The following is an 18053-nucleotide window of genomic DNA, read 5'->3' as shown; positions in this document are numbered from 1 at the left end:
GTCGTAAGCCGTAAAAAATTGACCAATCACATTCGAATATGAGAAGAATAATCGACTGTGATTGGTCAATTTCTTACGGCTTACGACTTACTACTCTCATTGTAGACGGACCTTAATTGGTCAGTTTCTTACGACTTAAAGCTTACTACATCTATTGTATTTCGGGACTTAAGGTCCATCTACAATGAGAGCAGTAAGTCGTAAGCCGTAAAAAATTGACCAATCACAGTCGATTATTCTTCTCATATTTGACTGTGATTGGTCAATTTCTTACGGCTTACAATTTATTACTCTCATCTTGTAGATGGACCTTAATAGTATCTTGTCAGTGAATTAAATTATTATTTTGATGTCATCTTCATGTCATCGTGACTTTTCAAGAATGTTTGGGTTAAGCCCAAAACACAATAGAAGTTGTAAGCCTTTTAAGTCGTAAGAAACTGACCAATCGTAGTTGAATTTGAAGGGAATAATCTTTTATGATTGGTCAATTTCTTAAGGCTTAAGGCTTCCTACACCTATTGTATTCCAGGACTAAAGCCCGCACGCGACCAGCCGGGCCAGGGAGTCGATTGCGTTATGCGTATCTTACATCTGTTAGATCTATGGCGAGTATACATCGGCGGCGCGCACACATTCCTCTCCTTTCCTTCCTTCCCCGCCAGGCGGGGTGTTTGTGCCCCGTGATCCCGTACTGTCACGCATCTTCTCCCCCCCGTTCGCAGGGATCCCCGGTCACCCGGGGCACCGTCGTCGCGGGATTCATGAGATTCGCCGTCGCCGGGCCTCGATGAAGATGAAGCGGATGAAGAGCGAGGTGATCAGCGCGACGATCGAGTCTTATCTGAAGCGGCGTCACTATCAGGTGCGGTGTTTCTCACGCCGCAGCGTGGTTCGGCCATCGGCGAACCGTGTGCGCCCATAACCTCTCCCTCTCTCGCCCGCTCGCCGCTTACCTGCTCCCTTTCTTTCCAGACCCACGACGTTTACGCCCTACGCAAGGGCGACCACTCGCTCTGCCAGAACGGCGACCAGACGACGCTGAGCGCGACCGTGGAGTGCGGCACCTCGCAGGGGAACTCGATTGTCTTCAGTGCCATCACCGTTGACATCACCGCGGCGGATCAGGCTTATCAGCGGTACGGTCGTTGCGGGACTTGGAGCTTCCTTCCGAAAACCGCGCACGACGCAATTACTCCGTCCGATTTAGCGGGATAGAGGCACTTTGTTGTTCGATCGATTCAATCCAATGCTAATTCTAGATTCTAATATTTTATATTCTTATTTTTCATTATATCACGACGTGTGGTTGGTGTAGCTTTCACGCGACATTTCGAGTTCGACTGCTCAAGAGAGAGACAATTTTCGTTGCATTTGTCAACGGGAGGCTGTTATGACGATAATTAGATTTTATTTGCAACATTTCGAAGATAAAAGTATGAATTTTTGACGGAATTATAATTTAAAATTGAAATTTCGATTGGAAAGTGAATGATGTTAATTGATTTGTGAAAGCCTTTTTTTTTTGCAAATATAACAAATTGATTTTAACGCGATTTTTGCTCAAGTTACAATTCTCTTTGCAGATTGAAAAAATGGATAAGCGTCATACTCAACGAGAAGATAAGAGCGGAGCTGCAAGGACTTTTGTATCCGATATTTTGTCACCTTTATTTAGAGATGCTGCACGCCGGTAATCGGCAGGCTGCGATTCAATTCCTAAAGACGCATCAGAACGAGTTTGTCAGCGACACGGAGAAGGACTTCTTGGAAGAGTTGTCTAGTGTATTTTCGGTGCAAGACATTGAGCTGAGACCTTTGGTGAACGCGTTCAGAACTAGAAAGTATAAAGTAGACCTGTCCGAATCGGCACATATTTGCCTGAGACAATATCTTACCAAATATGGGCACATAATATTAATGCAGGTATATATAATTGGTTTCTTTTTTAATATATCTTTATTTCCATCCAAATTCTGCAGAGAAGCCTTTTTACATAAATCACATACTAATTAAAAAAGTTAATTTTATACACAAACATTTTGATTTTAATTTTAGATAATACATATTACCATTAAGACTTTGAATTGCATTTGTGTCAAAATAATTTCTTTTACTTAAAACGTCAAAATTGAAAATAAATATAAACTTTTGTTTCAATACGTGTCTTGCAGTCAGTGTTTAAATTAACACAAAGTCTTCCTTGTATCGGATCTATAATATCGTTGATAATATCCGAAACATCGAAAGATCTTTTGTTGTAATTATCCCTGTACTCCCCGATCAAGTCTCTTGATTAATTTATTTTCGCAGCAATGAACTTTAATTTCTTACAATTCTGTGTAGATTATAAATACCCACATCACAATAATTAGAAAGGCAGACAGCCCTCAGATGGACGGAGAAGTACCTGAAGAGAAAAGTCAGAGATACGAAGCGAGTATTAACGGCCATGTGGAACAACCGTCCGGTACCGGTGTCGATCGCGAAATGAGGGAATTGCAGGAGGCCATACGATTAATACAGAATAATGCTCATCAACCGTTAAGATTATTTACAGTGAAGAATGCGGTAGAAAAGTAAATAACAGATCATTATCTATCTTATGATTCTTATTTTCATTACTTACAGTTAATTTTATCTCCTTTTTCATTGTTGCAGTGCAAGTTGCGGTCTTATCGCGCCTAGAATGGACAAGTTAGCCGTGGGTTTTAGTACGGCCGAAATACGTTTGTGGGGTATAGGCGAGACTGTCTTGGTCAAAACGACAGACAAGCAAACGTGTGTTCCGTCTGCCTGTGATATACCGTCATTTTGTAAACTCAACGAGCAAGAGAGCACAGTGTGAGTTGCAATTGTATTATCATTCTTCTTATTTTTGAGTGCGATATCCTGATGATGAAATTACATAATTTTACGATAACAGAAGAAGCGAGGCAGGGGCGATAATATTAAGAGGACATACGGACGTAGTGCACGATTTAAGGTTCATTCCAGAGGTGGATATTCTTCTTTCCGTATCGAGCGACAAAGATATGAGAGCATGGCGACTCAATAATTACTCATGTACAGCAATATATAGGTAAGCAATTCTGTTTCTCTAATAAATTCTTTTCATAAAGAATTAAGGCGATTTTGGAACGACGGCAAATTTCGCAGTCGTATAAAAAATATTCGCAATTTTTCATTTTATAGACTACAATTTTTAACTATGAATCAAATAAAGATAAACTTGCAGTTTCAAAATAAATCTTTTTTTTTAGTCAAAGTCCTTGTTGGTTTCGATGATTTTTTTTCTACAGACTCGTAACTTTTGTTAAAATAGAAGAACGAATGATACAAAATAATATATTGTAGATGAAACATAGACAGATTTTTCTCGTTGCAGCGGTCATAGCTATCCTATATGGTGCATGGATACCAGTGTGTTCAATTTGTATATCGGCACAGGTTCACACGACAGAACTGCAAAATTGTGGTCATTGGACAGAACATTTCCCTTGAGAATATTTGCTGGACATTTTTTAGATGTTAATGTATGTTTTTTAATCTCTTTTACAACCTACGTTTATTTCACAATATCATAGTGATATAATTTGTTTTACGTATCTTTTGTTTCAGTGCATAAAATTTCATCCAAATGCAAGGTATTTAGCGACCGGTTCCGCTGACAAAACGATAAGATTATGGGGGAAAGATGATGGGAATCTACTGCGGGTATACGTTGGAGCGCAATCGACCATTTACACCTTGGCTTTTAGTCCAGATGGCAAATACCTGGCCGCTGCAGGTATTTTATATGTACCTTATAAAAAATCGATATAAGATAATATCAAAATCACATCCAACGAATTGTCCTTCAACGGAAACTACGTTAATCAGGTGACGATAAGTCCATATCCATATGGGATTTGGCATCTAATGGTTTGCTGACTGAACTGAAAGGCCATAAAGATACAGTCATGAATGTGGACTGGAGCTTGGATGGCCAATACATCGCTAGCGCGAGCCTAGACGGAATCGTACGGCTGTGGCCTACTCAAGATTTCATCAAAACGTTGAATGGGTACATTAATTAAATTCTCTTTTTTTTTCTCGTTACGACTTGGACTTGTTTATATCGCATATTGCCTATTTTTCAGAGGATCATCAAGTGCTATGTCACAGTCAGAGGCGCCACAAATTTATTCAACATATTGCTCAAGCATTCTCTCATTGAATTATTACAAGAAAAACAATTCGTTAATTTGTATCGGCACTAAGTAATTTTTTTTATTATTTATTATCGTGCTAGTCAAACGTAAAACGTACTTCTAAATTAATTTTTTTTTTATCTGATACTATACGTTGACAATTTTTCAGCAAACTTGAGACTGCCTGCAATTAGAGTTGATTTTATACATTATATAATTAACTTAAGATTTGATCATACATAAAAGCTCATATGAGTTTTTACAGTATTTTTAAGAAGTGCATCACCATTTCAGTGTATTGCGTACAACTAAATCTATATACATTACTATACTCATTACATTTTATTTATCGTTTTAACGTCAAAAGCATGCTAACTTTTTACTTCTATCAATTAAATCCAGTGAATTGTATTTTTCTTTTTTTAATTATTTTTTATTTCAATCGTTCATTTTTCGTTTTAATTTTCAAGTGACGCTTTATACATCTCATGAGGATTATGTTTGCTGCTTGCCATCAAATTTTTCACAAATACAATGAAAAATTTTAAGTATTTAATAATGAGTTTCGATTGTGTGAAAGAGCACATTTTGAACTAATAATTCAATGAGAGAAATTATCAGACATTTATGTCTGCGTAATTATGTACATAAGTTTCCTGTGGGAAATATTGTGTAAGAACGATTTATTGAAAATTTCTGTCTTGTTATAAAGACTTTATAAGTTGTGAATATAATGTTAAAAAGTAGTGAAAGAAAATACAAAATTTTTATAAAAATCAATGTCTATATTTTTTTATTGTATAATTCGCATTATACTTAAAAAAAAATAGACTAATGTCAATTCTTTTTTTTCTTTTTCTTTCCGGCTTTCTTATTATGAACACTGGTCGACTCCTGCTGAAGGTCTTCTGGCTTCCGTTTAAACGTTTCCTTCGTAGAATTTTCTTCGGTGGCGCCAACAGTTTTCGTATTTAATGGAGGAACGCTGAAACCTGGAATCTGTAATCAAACAAATGAGCAAAAACCGTTAAAAGTGTTACGAATGTCCTCGCACGTCTCGCTTTCCTTACCTCTGGTTTCACGAGTTTGAAAAATAATTTTTCATGCTGGACATTCGATCTGTCCAAGCTCATCTGTATGACAATAGGATCAAATGCCCGAAATACGATGTTCCCGCAGGTTTGGGATTGATCCTCTGAATTGTACACGAACGTGACGGACGATGAAGCGGAATTATTTAGATACAAAGTGCCCTCCAAGCCATACTTCGGTATAAGCACTTGCAAAGCGTTTTTCCGTACAAAAAGAACGTATCCTTCCTCATCCTGAACCTTATTGCGGAAGAATATCTGAAATGGATAAAACAATTTCGTTAAAATTACAAATAACATTCCATATCGGTACAGAAAGATTGAAGAGAGATCGTCGTAATAAATCGAACCAACATGTGTGTGAAGTGCGACTGACGCCCGGCCGGCGTATTGCGCCATTCGATTCCGATAATTCAGATTGTGGCACAACAAGTGATTCTTCTTCTTATCCAACAGCTCTGGATACGTCGCATCGGCGCCTATACACACAGCTAACAGTCGGTGCACAATTATATCCGCATATCTGTAGGATACATTAAGAAACGGAATTGAAATTTAGTGAATTCGAGTTAATTTAATAATCACGCTCCTTTAATGATTTTCAAGCGACTTGCCTTCGAATAGGAGATGTGAAATGCGTGTAAATCGGACACGCCAATCCGTAATGCTTAAATTCTTCCGGTTGATGCATTCCACTGATAAAATATACCGCTTGCAACATACATCGCGTAGCTAATATTTTTAGCATCGTGTTGAAATAGGGATTCGATTCCTTATGAGTTTCCTCCAACGATCGGGCTAATTCCTTTCCGGTGTTTGTATTAATAGTGAAGCCCTGTAAAGTTAATTTTTAAAAACATACATATTGTATAGCTATCACTCGGATTTAATCTTCAAAATAAAAGGAAGAGACACTTTCTGCAATTTTTAAAATTTTAGGTATTAAATATCTAACTGATTGTAAGATTGGAATTGTGTGTAAAGCCAAACGACAATACCTGATTTTCGGCAGCCTTAATCAACGGTTCAAAATTACTTTGCGGTGGTTCGGGATGTCTCCTCAGCATAGCGCATTCCGGAAATTCTTCCAATATTCTTTCAGCGACGCTAATGTTTGCAAGCAGCATAAATTCCTCCACCATAGAATTAGTCTCTCTCAACTTCTTCGCCTCCACGTCGATGGGATCGTGCGTTTCGCTGTCCACTTGGAAACGTATCTCCGGTGATGCCAAAGTTAAGGCACTGCAAGTAAATTATTTAATATTAGAAAAATGCAGTTTATCGTGAAAAGTGATTCGATATGTAACTTAGAATAATTTTCGATACAAGTATCACATCTGGATCAAATAATACACAATCATACCCATTCTCCAAACGTTTCTTCTTCAACTTCTTTGCCAGCTGATTTAATCCTCTCAATGACATCGCGATAGCATCATGCTGAGTGGCATCGTCGATTTTCAATTGAGCTTCCTCGTACGTCATTGCTTGACGCGAGCAAATTATGGATTTGCAGAATCGCGTGTTGACTATGCTCGCGTCGGGATCGATTTCCCATATACAGGAAAACGCAAATCGTTCTTCCTTACCTCGCAAGGAGCAAAGATTCGAGCTGAGCAATTCTGAAGAAGTAAAGAAACATTTTTATGTTGTATAATTTACAATTTCGAACTGCCTGTAATGTTACTTGAAAATGGAATGCTGTTGTCTTACCTGGTACCATATCGATTCGTTTATCGACAAGATACACAGTAGTAGCGCGTAACGCTGCTTCTTTGTCCAGCGCGGTCCCGGGTCTTATGAAGTGGGATACATCCGCGATATGCACGCCAACTTCGAAATTACCGTTCGATAAACTTCTGCAGTGTAGTGCATCGTCAATGTCGGTACAGCCTGGCGGGTCCACGGAACAGATATCTAAATGTCGAAGGTCTTCTCGTTGCGCAACATCCTATAAGAATTTGTATATTATAAAATAATATATAAATATATTATTTTATAATTCTTTACAGCAATTCTGCATAACTACATTTATCTAATTATTACTCTTATGTATTAAATCACTCTTTGTGCAATCAATATAATTAGCTAATAAATGAATTTGATTAAATATATGTACGTACGGCTTCCGTGATGATCCACGGTAATTTGGGAAGGAAGCTAAGAACAGCGTCAGAGAAACGGCTGTGCGGAACATCGTGTTCCAAGAGCAATACCTCGTTCTCCGTCTCTTTATCGCCGATATTACCAAGCGCCCGCACAAAGTGGCCGAGCGGGTATCTCGAGTTTCGCGGCCACGAGTCGAGTGCGACAATAATTCTCTGCTTACTCAATATCTCGGCCTGTCTGGTCTCAATTCTTATTTTCGGAATTTTTCTCTCGGCCGGGACAAACAAGTGCCTTACATTCTTTGAAAAAAACAAATACAATAGATAAAAAGAAATTCTTATCATATGTCATATAATACAAAATTATATTCTTACTCCTTTAATCGCACTCGGCTGCAATATTCCACAATATTGTCTCCATTTTCGCCTGATAATACCAACAATTTTTCCCGTCGGTATTTTCTCTTGCGCTTTTGATAAATTCTGCTTGCGGAGTGCTTTCTCATCCTCTGTGACGTCGTCAGCATCCGCAGTTTGTTCATCTTGCAAAACAATTTCACTGGGCGATGACCACTGATCGTCTGGCAGCATTTCAATCGCGACTATGTCACCGTCGACTGCCCTGTTGAGATGAGATCGTCCTTGCACAAATATCTAAAATAAAAATGAGATGATAGAAACAATGACACTCTCTCTCTTCCAAACACGTTGCGTATATATTATTAAATTCAAGGAAAAATTTATTATAATGCTTAATAAAAGTTTTAAAGTTTAAAAAGTTTCAGCTACATTTCATATTTATGACATCCAATTTAAAAATTCACAAAAAATTATATGTATCTTATAATCTTGATTCAAATAAATTATTTATTATTACTTTTCAAATAGACATTCAATGATTTTCTTCTTGAGAGATAGATACAATTTACAAACACTAAAGATACTATTTAAATATTCACAAACAATTATGTATCTTACAGGTTTTTCTCTTCCCTCAACATTCACGTTTCCTTCGAGGAAATTTTCCCTGGATTGCAAAAATGTCCCTTGCAACAGTTTCCCAGACGATATGCCGTTGTGCACTTCCACGGGTGTTAGATGACAGGGAAACAAATCCGGGCCTTGAATGTCCGAAGAGTAAGAACGTTTGCATAATTTATCCAGCAGGAAACTTGCGTTTTCCAACGACGCGATATAATCTTCCACTGTGAAAAATAATGTATGGGTTATTATAAATACCATATTCGTATCAAAATAATATAACTTAATGTAATAGAATGAAATCAGATAACACTTACTCGACACAACAAACAGGCCATCTTCGGCTGCGCGTCTTCTATTCTCGACATCGTCGGTTAGCAAAACAATCTTTATATTGTTATCATCAGAGCTCAAATGGGAACTGTACCATTTAACCGCAACCCGTATCGCTCTGTCGTTACGATCGTTTATCTTTTCACCGGGTTCCCTCTCCATATAAGTTTCCCTGAAATCAACATATCATAATATAGTTAGTGAACAATATAACATAAAACATAAAATCAAAAATGTAGTGTAAAGCATGTCAGGAATAAACTGTTAAGGACAGAATGTGTGATATCAGATATGTGTAACATTAAACATAAACTGTAATCTTCTACCACCATGTAATAATTATTGCACACACACCGATGATGTTCGTTGATGAACACGAAAAACTTTCTCCTTGCATTCCCTATGATAAGCTTCAATTTTTTATACACGGTGGCACTTTTGTGCCGAACTTCTTCCAGTACTGTTTGCAGGACGATTACATTGGCGATGGCATCCTCTTCCAGTATGTCTATCTGTGTAATTAGAAATCAAAAGTGCTCGAACAATCTGACAGAAGACTCGTCATGCTTAACACTACGATCGCACGTTGGATAAAATCCTTACTTGATCCAGAATTATATTCGTGTCGAGTACAAGAAAATATGGGCTTGGAATTAAGGAGGACTTGGCGCCAGCCTCTTCCACGTCCAGCACCATATCCCGAAGCCTCGTTTTGCACCTTGTGCACGAATTGAAGCCGCAGTAAATGTCATCTCTGAGATAGTGCTCTCTGACGGTCTGATAAGAGAAAAATTATTATATTTCGTTAATAGTTTTTTTTTTCGATAAAGCGATCAAGATAGCGAGTTCAATTTTTATATTCAGAAAATTTCTAGAAAAATTTCTGTAAGATAAAAACCAATACCCATACCTTGAATATATTCCCTCCCTTCGTCTTTCTAAAAAAGACCTTTGTTGTTAACATGTTTGTACGCGTTCATTTAAACGCTGCGTTACACAGCGCGAATTTCCCTCCTCGGTAGCTTTAATTCCTTCGAGCTGTTTATAAATTATTGTAAATCCAGTGACCAGCTGCGAGAGGTTAGAAAGCGCGCACGTGTACAGATGGCTATCAAGTACTTGTGACGGCCAAGAGATGTCAGGCCAATGCTGAAATCAGAGAGAAGCACGAGCGGGCGCCGGGCATGCGCATGAGGAGCGGCTGACGCGGCCGCAAGCGCAGTCGTCCCGGGTCATCCCGGCGTCTTTTACGTGGGACCGTCAAAATCCTCCATATACCAACGCCGTATATCCATTTTTCAAATGGATACTATATAGCTTCCTCCGACGATGATAATAACATTATCAAATCGCATTTTGGTTGTATCAAAGGTAACAAATAATCATATTGTATTATTTAGTAATTGATGCTAAAACGTTTCATAATATATTGCATAATGGCGGTCGGCGAGAAAAAAGTGAAAAATTGAACACCTGTACGCGCGATTTTGGCCGAATCTTAAAAAATATCTTTATATGTATTATATTAGCGACGTTGTGCGTTTATTAATGCATGACACGTACGCTTTTTTTTACAAGAATTAAATGATAAAATGTTTAGAATATTATTTAATATTTAATTGGATAATGACGGTCGATGAGGAAAACGAAGCACCGAATTTATGCGCAACATTGCTGCCATTGTCGATAAAATCGTAATCACGTCGAGCATGCACGTAGCTACGTATAATAGTATCCATTTCAAAAATGGATGTATGTGCTTGCGCTACGAGGACGGTCCCAGGGAAAAGGCCAGGATGGCTGCTCTCTTGCTTCTCTCTGCTAGAATACGCGTGCTTTGAATATCGTGCTTTGAATTTGCGTAACTAGATGACGCCAGATGAACAATAGCCTGATGCTGTGATTTATTTATCTTTCGAATGTTAGAAAAAAAATCTAGAAATTGCATTAATTGCGAGAATGACTTTGATGGAATTCCGATTAATTTAATTGAAAAAAAATAATTAAAGAATTGCTTCCAGCAAAATTTGTATAAGTATATAATTCATCGTAGTCCTAATTCTTTTTTTAAGTATTAAACGATAAGAAATTAACAATTGATTCTACTCATATTAACAAAATAGTAGCATAGATATTAATTGAGAAGTTAATGGCGACTTTAATTAAAACCGCCATAAGTGATTGAAGTCGATTGAATTAATTTATTTGGCAATTCACGAATTGCTTTTACAGCAATTATTTACAGTTCTAACTCGTATATTTCGTCATCCCTAACTTAAGTCCTTCTATGCGATGCCCAAAAAAAATTAATAATTCTGTCATATAATAAATTATCATGTAAGACAATAAAAGTCACTTGATAAATTAATCGGAGTTTAGCACCTTGGCACTTTTGTAATTTTAGATAATTAGTCAATTATTACATTAATATTGTAATAATATTAATTATAATAACATAATTAATATTATAATGATATAGAATATATGTATAATATATACAACAAAATTTTGTAAAAATCATAAGAGATAAATTTTTGATGTCAACTATGGATAATCTTGTCAAGAAATTTAATTGATTAGAACCGAAAGATTTTTTAATCACATATATCGCTTTCAGGTTTAATTATACGCGTGTAATCAATTGTTGAAATATTAGTTAAAACTGGAAGATTTATGAAAGATTGCGTTAATCACATTACGTTAATTATCTATTTCGCTATTATAAAATTGGAACAGAAAGCTCTTTATATTTAAAATTCCAGAGTTATTGATCTCCAGTATCAAAAAATTTTGCAAGAGAGCACGTCTAGAATAAAGTTATCCGTCTTCATTTGAATGGTAACGATCGGTATTATTTATTTTACTATTTATTTATTATTTTAAACCGATCTAGAAAGCGAGTTCTGCTGAATCTCGCTTATTGGACTCGAATCGAATCGACAAACGTGCTTCCGTTCGGCAGCGCGGCCCTCCACTCCTCCCTGAGCCCTCTCCCGATTGACTTATTCGTGAACGGAGCCTTATATGTTATTATTCGTTCGGCCCAATCTATCCCGCTCGATATGGGCGGGAAGGGGCAGGGGAAGGAAGGCAAGGGTTTTTACGAGCGGCGCGGACTGCGGGCGAAGGGCTCGCTCTCGCGCGCGTGCAAGCAACACGCCCGTCGCGCGGGGTAAAGGATAAGGCAATATTATGCGACGGCGGGTCGCCTTTAACGTAAACATTTACGCCTCGTGGCAACGCTAAAATATGAAGCCGTCGCCCGGGACGAGAGTCACAGTCTTAGCTATACAAATAATTTACGACGTCCTCTCTCGCGTCGGGACGACAATGTCCTGCCTGCGTTCCGCGACATTTCGGAGACATTTCAGTGTTCGAAGAATTCATAGAATTTCTTGCTCTCGTTTCGGCTGACTGTTCGATCCGCCGGCAATATAGACAAATGTATGAAATTAAAGGCTCGTCAATCAGAGTCGAGATCTTTTGTTGATGGATATATGCGAATGAAGAGCATCGCAAGCTATTTTAAAAGATGATTAGAAGAATTTTAAAGTCAGAAAAAATTAATGAATTTTCAGCAGATTTATACAAAAATACTTAGATCAATAAAATTATGTAAGGATAAATTAAATGTAAAGATAGCTACTTTGATGAAAAAATATGTGATATTTTCTTATGTGCTTTTCTTGCAAAGAATTTTGTAAAAAATATTTTTTCTAACATTCTTTCAAATTTCATTTTATATATTGTTTTTCATTGCATTATAAAATAATGAAATAATAAAAATATATTAATTGTATATTAAGTGAAATAATAAAAACATATTAAATTGTGATTCATAACGTTTGATTTTATTTCATTTAGTGGATATTTTCAATTAAAATATTTCATACTTTTGGCCGGTAATGTGTACATATACATGAAATTAAAAAATTATATAAGCAAACTATAAAAGATTCACTGGTATTTGCAAAAAAATAATTATTTTAATGGGCATTTATTTAGATAAGTATCATGCTAGATTTAAAAAACCTTGTCCTTAGACATTCCCATTTGCTCTTATTGCCGGCGGCCTTCTCCAAATTTCTCGCGCTCGTGGCCTTCCTAATCCCTTTTGCCCGAGGTCTTCCCCTTGTTACGTTTGGTCGTCGTTCCATTTATGCGAATGCATTTAACGCTGAGGAATAACCGTATGCCGTGTCGTGAGCGTTCCGTGCGCGAGACGAGGAGCTTCCAGTCACAGCTATACGCCCGGCGCACGGAACGTGACCGCGTGGTAATCGCCCCTGTCTCGCCTCGCCGCGACAAACGACTATAAAACGGCAGTAAAACCGACGCGAGGGGATGAGCCCCGAATACGGGACCGAGATGGAAAGAGAGAGAGAGAGAGAGAGAGAGAGGGAGAGATTAGTTCGGGCCCGAGAAGGTCAGTTTGCTTTGACATTATCCAATCAAAACAGGGACTCCTTCTCGCGTTTCTCCCGGTCGTTTTTCCAGCCTGATCGACTATAGGATAAAGGCTCTTTGGTCTGCGATTTATCGCTTTTTGATAACCGCTCGCTCGAGAGCGCCGACGAGAGATCGATCGCAAATATCGTTTGAAGTCTCTGTTGCTGCCGGAAAGCGACTCTTCGCGAAAGTGTAACTGGATCTCGTAATAATGCGGGGTCTACAAACAGGAGTCACAAGAGTCTTAAATCATAGGAAATTGATCGATTGATTTATTGTCATATTCCACTGTGATTGCAGGTTAATTTCCTATTACTTAAAACCTACGACTGTTATACGACTCTAATTGTATAAAGTTCTCGCATGAGAGTTGATATAAGAGCTATAGATTCCTCCCGATAAGAGATATGAAAAATGGTTAATTGTAAAAGACTCCATACATGCGCGAAAATAATTATTCTAATGATAAATTACCATTTTTATTTCATCAGAAACGGTAAACAAGACTTAGAAAGATGCGATTGTATATAATTTTCTCTTCGAGGTAAAACTGCATGTGCAGTGTGTATAGAGACCAAAATCATCAGAAATTAAATGTCTGTAATGAACGAACGGATTTAAAGAGTCAATCGCCACTCTTGCGGCGGAGGCAACTTGTCGACAATAGCGCAATAGCGACCGCAGCGCGGGGAACGAAAGGGGCAGAGAGGGTGGTTACGAACAATCGAACACGACCGGTCGGTCGATGTTGCTAAACATGGTCATTGTGCCGGGTTAACAATACCCCGCTATATCAGCAACATCGGCGTCCGTAAGTCCCAGCATTCGGTCAACAAATCGCGCACCCGGCCATGAGGCAGCTGAAAAATATATCCGCGGCCGCGGCTTGACCACCGTTGTTCCCATTTGTTTCCCTTCCTGTCGCCAAACTCGCGTGATCCGCGATTTCCCTCGTGAATCTCCCCTATATATCCTCTCCCCCTCTGATTAATCCTCCGCTCCGATCTGGACCGCGGGTAATTAAGATGGAATTGCATGAAATTCGGTCCTCTTTCGCGCTTCGTATTTTAGAAAAAATCTTTTTAAGTAATCCACAAGTAATATTCATCTTCATGCTCGTGGAGTTTTAATAACACAAGCCACTATAATACAATTTGTTATATGACAATAAGATGTTGCAAAAAAATTGTATTATTTACAAATTTCATTAAAATATGTAACAATACACGGAGAGAATTTTTTTTTAAATTTACCCTGCATCATGTTAATTGTGGGACAATATAGTATTTAGGTAAATTTTACTGTATTTTACTACTGTCAAATTTATTGTAGTGCGCACAGTAAAATTTTCCTAAATACTATATTGTCCCGCAATTAACATGATTTGCAGGGTAAATTTAAAAAAAATTTTCTCCGTATAAAATATTAGAAATATATATGTAACCCATAAATTATCAGAAGTATCAGAACTAAGATAAATTAATTTAAACGTCTCATTTAAGTAGAATCGTTTAATTACGTATTACTAAAAAAATCTTTCACATGCGATTACATGGGATGCGATTAACGGATGCGATTACATCGGATGAAATTTACAAAATATTAGAATGACAATTAATTTTCTCAGATGAGTTGCTGCGTTTATATAACGTTTATATAACGTCAGATGAATTTTTTCAAAACTTTAGACTAGCTATCTAAAAACATCCAAAACGTCTTGTAAGACATAATTTGATATAATTAATCTAAATCTAGCGAGGTGGTGTCGACTTGAAAGATGACGTAACATTAATTTTTGTTACTTATTAATTGTTGCGAAAATTTCGTTTCGATTCGAAAAACTACTATTTCATTATGTAATGCATTGAATGTAGGTATGACATGATGCAGGCTACGGTTCACTTGATGCCACAAACGCTTTTGTCTGATCAATTAGTATAAAATTCTATTTTCTGATTGGTCAATCATTGCAAATACTTCGAAGCATTTGTAGTGTCAAGTGAACTGCATTCATAAATATATAGGAGCTTCACATATCAATTAGTTCCTGCAGTAGCTGAAAGTATAGCTTTCCGTATACTGTTTCATTTTTTTCTATTTCTCTTCAGTATCTAATTATGTATTTTTTAAGTGTGGAATGTATGACACAATGCAGCTACAAAGAACAGACCTGTAAAGTTCTATATACTTTCCATAATTATACGAAATTTCTCTCGAATTATAACTCGAAATACACGCGACTGCACGTCATGAAATTCGTCTTTCTGAAAGTCTCTGGTCAGTCCAGAATTAACGGTCGATTCATTCGGTTAAATCGAGACCCTCCGCGAGCGCGGAAAAGTGGGCACGGAAGCGTTCGCGTTCGCACGGAATTACGGACGGCTCGCCATTAAGCGGCGGATTCGCGTTCCTTTCCTGTATCGCCGGTCGGTCGCGGATTCGCGGATCGAATGCGAAGCTTAGCCAGAAGTCGGGGGGAGGGGGGGCTGAGGCACGAGTGCGCACTGAATTGATGTTTCGGAACGAAACCTTCGACCAATCGCGGGAAGCGTGCGGCTCGCGGATGCCGCCCCAACATGGCGTCGCGGTTTCCGCTCCTTTCTCCCTCACCCTCTGTATCGTTTACGCGACATTTTGCGGCGCGGTCGCGCGTTATCTATCGATACGTCATTCCCTCCGTGATTCGGCTCCTTCGATGCTCGTCCTTTCTGCGTGCGGCGGCAAACGTATCGTGAAATCCGCTGCAAATGTATATAGAAATTACATTTAATTAATTACGTTACTTAAGGATACTTCATGCTTACACCATGTATGAATAAAAGGGATGAATTTTGATAAATACATTTCTTGTTCGAAAGAAATCATTATGCAATGATTTCTCTTTTATTATGATTTAATTTAGCATCAGCGTATTTCTCTTCTCTCTTTTATCCTCTTTTCTCTCTCTTTGTCTCTCTTTCTCCTTCTCTCGATCTATTTCTATCTCTTAAAATTTCAATGTTAAATAATGCTAATAGAAAGGATAAAATTTTGTTATTTATTTGTGACAACTTTCGCGAACAATTAATCGCAATTTGATCTAAAAAAACTTTATCTTCAATTGATTGAGATTGAAATCTATTATAGAATAATTAGTCCATAATAATCCTAGCATATAAAAGACGTAAATAGTAAACAAATCAACATATTTGATTTGCTATACTTACGATATTTGCTACTTACGTTTTCGACTGTAATCCCTTTACTATTTACGTCTTACTACTTCTAATTTTTCTGTTTATCAGCTCTAATTCGCAAAATTCATTTTTAGATATACTTGGATTCTATAATATTAATTCGAATATGTTCTGCACATTTAGTATCTCGTTTTTACCCGAGCTGTTCAATAATAAATCTCAAGTTTTTCTTTCGTAATAAGACAAGTAGGTGCGTTATTGGAATAGAATCAATTCGTTGATCTTCATATTAATGTAAAAAGGAGTTAAAAGAGAATTTTTGTGGATTTGATGATATGCAGATATTGCGAGTAGAGCGTAATATTGCCGAATAATCGTATCTTCGTGATACATTTAATCGCGAATGTGCATACGAGTCGCGATATCTTTTCGTCAGCGATTTCGGCGACGCGGTCTCGTTCTCTTGACCTTAATTCCTGACATCGATCCTAATCGGTGATTAAGCGATCGTGCGAAAAACAATGGTTGCTTAACGCGCCTCACGAAACGCGACGTAAGCGTAATTACATAATAATTCCGCGACCGACATATACGGTCTGTCACGATTTTTTCGCGGATTAGGCTTTAGGTATAAGCGTCCGCCGTCGGAATCGGTTTGGCAATTTTGGCATACATTTTTTTCAGATCTGGCCAAGTTGCTGGCGTGTTTTTAGATGTGGCCGAAAAAGAAATTTCAAAATAAGTAATTTCAGAATTTCTTATTAATCATAAATCATAGAAATCATTGAAAGGGTTTACAGATTTACGCAAGATATTATGTCTGAATGCATCACAGGATGTGTTTCCAGTCCCAATTAATGAGAGACGAATTATGATACAGTTACTTTAATTATGGAGCTGTGTTGAGTTTAAGATAAAAGATGAAGAAAAATCTCGGGAATTTGAGTTTCGAGAATGCAATATGAATTCATTTTTGAATATATCGAAAGAGAAACAAAGCAATGCGTGAAACGCTGTTCAGGATAAAAATTTATAGATATCTTTATATATCTCTTAGAAATAATTAAATAATGTCAATGCGAGCCATAATAAGACACGCGGGATGTCTTAGATATAAGTCTCCTTTTGTAATTTTAGATACCGCCTTACAGTTGCACTACTATTTTTCGCCTCCCTTTTCCTAAATTAATTACAAGGAATATATATACTTATAAATAAGCTAATTGCAAGTAAATACAACTACGTAAGAGATTTAATAACGTAAGAAATTACACATTCTTGCGTTTTCCTCTCCTCAAAAGTTCTGAATTAGAGAAAATAGAGAGATCGGAAAAATAAATCCCGCATAAGAATCGACGCTTAAACATTTTAGTGCCTAATCGGAAAATGAAGAAAAAAAAAATCGTCATCATCGGCGCGACGCAGCGCGGCGCAGCGGAGACGCGTCCGCGACGCCGACACGGCGCGACGTGAAATTGCCGCCGGGCGGGCTGGCCGCGGCGCGCGTCGAGAAGGGCGGTCTAAAGTTGACGCGATACGCTCCGCCTCCGAGTGCCTCCGACCTGGTCCTCCACGTCTCCCTTCGCGTCGTACCCACCACACGCGCGGCGCGCCGACGGAGTCGCCACGGTCCCCCGGCCGGTCGTCGTTTCTTTCGCGGCCCGCAGTCTCGATCTCGCCTCTTGCTCGCCTCGCGGTTTCATCTCGTCGTCCGCGTCGCCC

The 18053-nt window shown here is 38.0% G+C and overlaps 2 protein-coding genes across 2 annotated transcripts; one reads left to right on the top strand and one right to left on the bottom strand.

The window, feature by feature from the left end:
• The first annotated feature begins 639 nt into the window (after window positions 1–639).
• LOC105448760 (TAF5-like RNA polymerase II p300/CBP-associated factor-associated factor 65 kDa subunit 5L) lies at window positions 640–4969 on the top strand. The gene is made up of 10 exons (XM_011687502.1): window positions 640–865; window positions 976–1139; window positions 1587–1926; window positions 2347–2579; window positions 2662–2844; window positions 2927–3082; window positions 3389–3536; window positions 3622–3790; window positions 3883–4066; window positions 4143–4969. The coding sequence occupies exons 1-10, from the start codon at window positions 791–793 to the stop codon at window positions 4264–4266; spliced, it is 1776 nt and encodes a 591-aa protein (XP_011685804.1). The 5' UTR covers window positions 640–790; the 3' UTR covers window positions 4267–4969.
• LOC105448761 (exosome complex exonuclease RRP44) lies at window positions 4860–9823 on the bottom strand. The gene is made up of 14 exons (XM_011687503.1): window positions 9617–9823; window positions 9310–9483; window positions 9061–9218; window positions 8691–8878; window positions 8371–8597; window positions 7768–8046; window positions 7408–7692; window positions 6998–7235; window positions 6648–6906; window positions 6283–6526; window positions 5899–6119; window positions 5639–5807; window positions 5264–5542; window positions 4860–5192 (listed from the first exon to the last, which is right to left on the bottom strand). The coding sequence occupies exons 1-14, from the start codon at window positions 9668–9670 to the stop codon at window positions 5031–5033; spliced, it is 2937 nt and encodes a 978-aa protein (XP_011685805.1). The 5' UTR covers window positions 9671–9823; the 3' UTR covers window positions 4860–5030.
• Between the last annotated feature and the right edge of the window lie 8230 nt (window positions 9824–18053).

Source organism: Wasmannia auropunctata, unplaced genomic scaffold, assembly GCF_000956235.1.
Source record: "Wasmannia auropunctata unplaced genomic scaffold, wasmannia.A_1.0 LD336078.1, whole genome shotgun sequence".
In the NCBI taxonomy this organism is placed as follows: Eukaryota; Metazoa; Arthropoda; class Insecta; order Hymenoptera; family Formicidae; genus Wasmannia; species Wasmannia auropunctata.
Note: the sequence above shows the minus strand (reverse complement) of the source record. Positions and strands in the feature narration are given on the sequence as shown.

Bases quoted from the DNA above. Each gene is read 5' to 3' on its own strand.
- LOC105448761 (XM_011687503.1), bottom strand. From the start codon at position 9,670: ATGTTAACAACAAAGGTCTTTTTTAGAAAGACGAAGGGAGGGAATATA. The intron at 9,484-9,616 runs GTATGGGTATTG...TTCTCTTATCAG, and splicing joins AGGGAGGGAATATATTCAAG to ACCGTCAGAGAGCACTATCT. The intron at 6,527-6,647 runs GTATGATTGTGT...ATTTACTTGCAG, and splicing joins AAGAAACGTTTGGAGAATGG to TGCCTTAACTTTGGCATCAC.
- LOC105448760 (XM_011687502.1), top strand. From the start codon at position 791: ATGAAGATGAAGCGGATGAAGAGCGAGGTGATCAGCGCGACGATCGAG. The intron at 1,140-1,586 runs GTACGGTCGTTG...TTCTCTTTGCAG, and splicing joins GCGGATCAGGCTTATCAGCG to ATTGAAAAAATGGATAAGCG. The intron at 2,845-2,926 runs GTGAGTTGCAAT...TTACGATAACAG, and splicing joins AACGAGCAAGAGAGCACAGT to AAGAAGCGAGGCAGGGGCGA.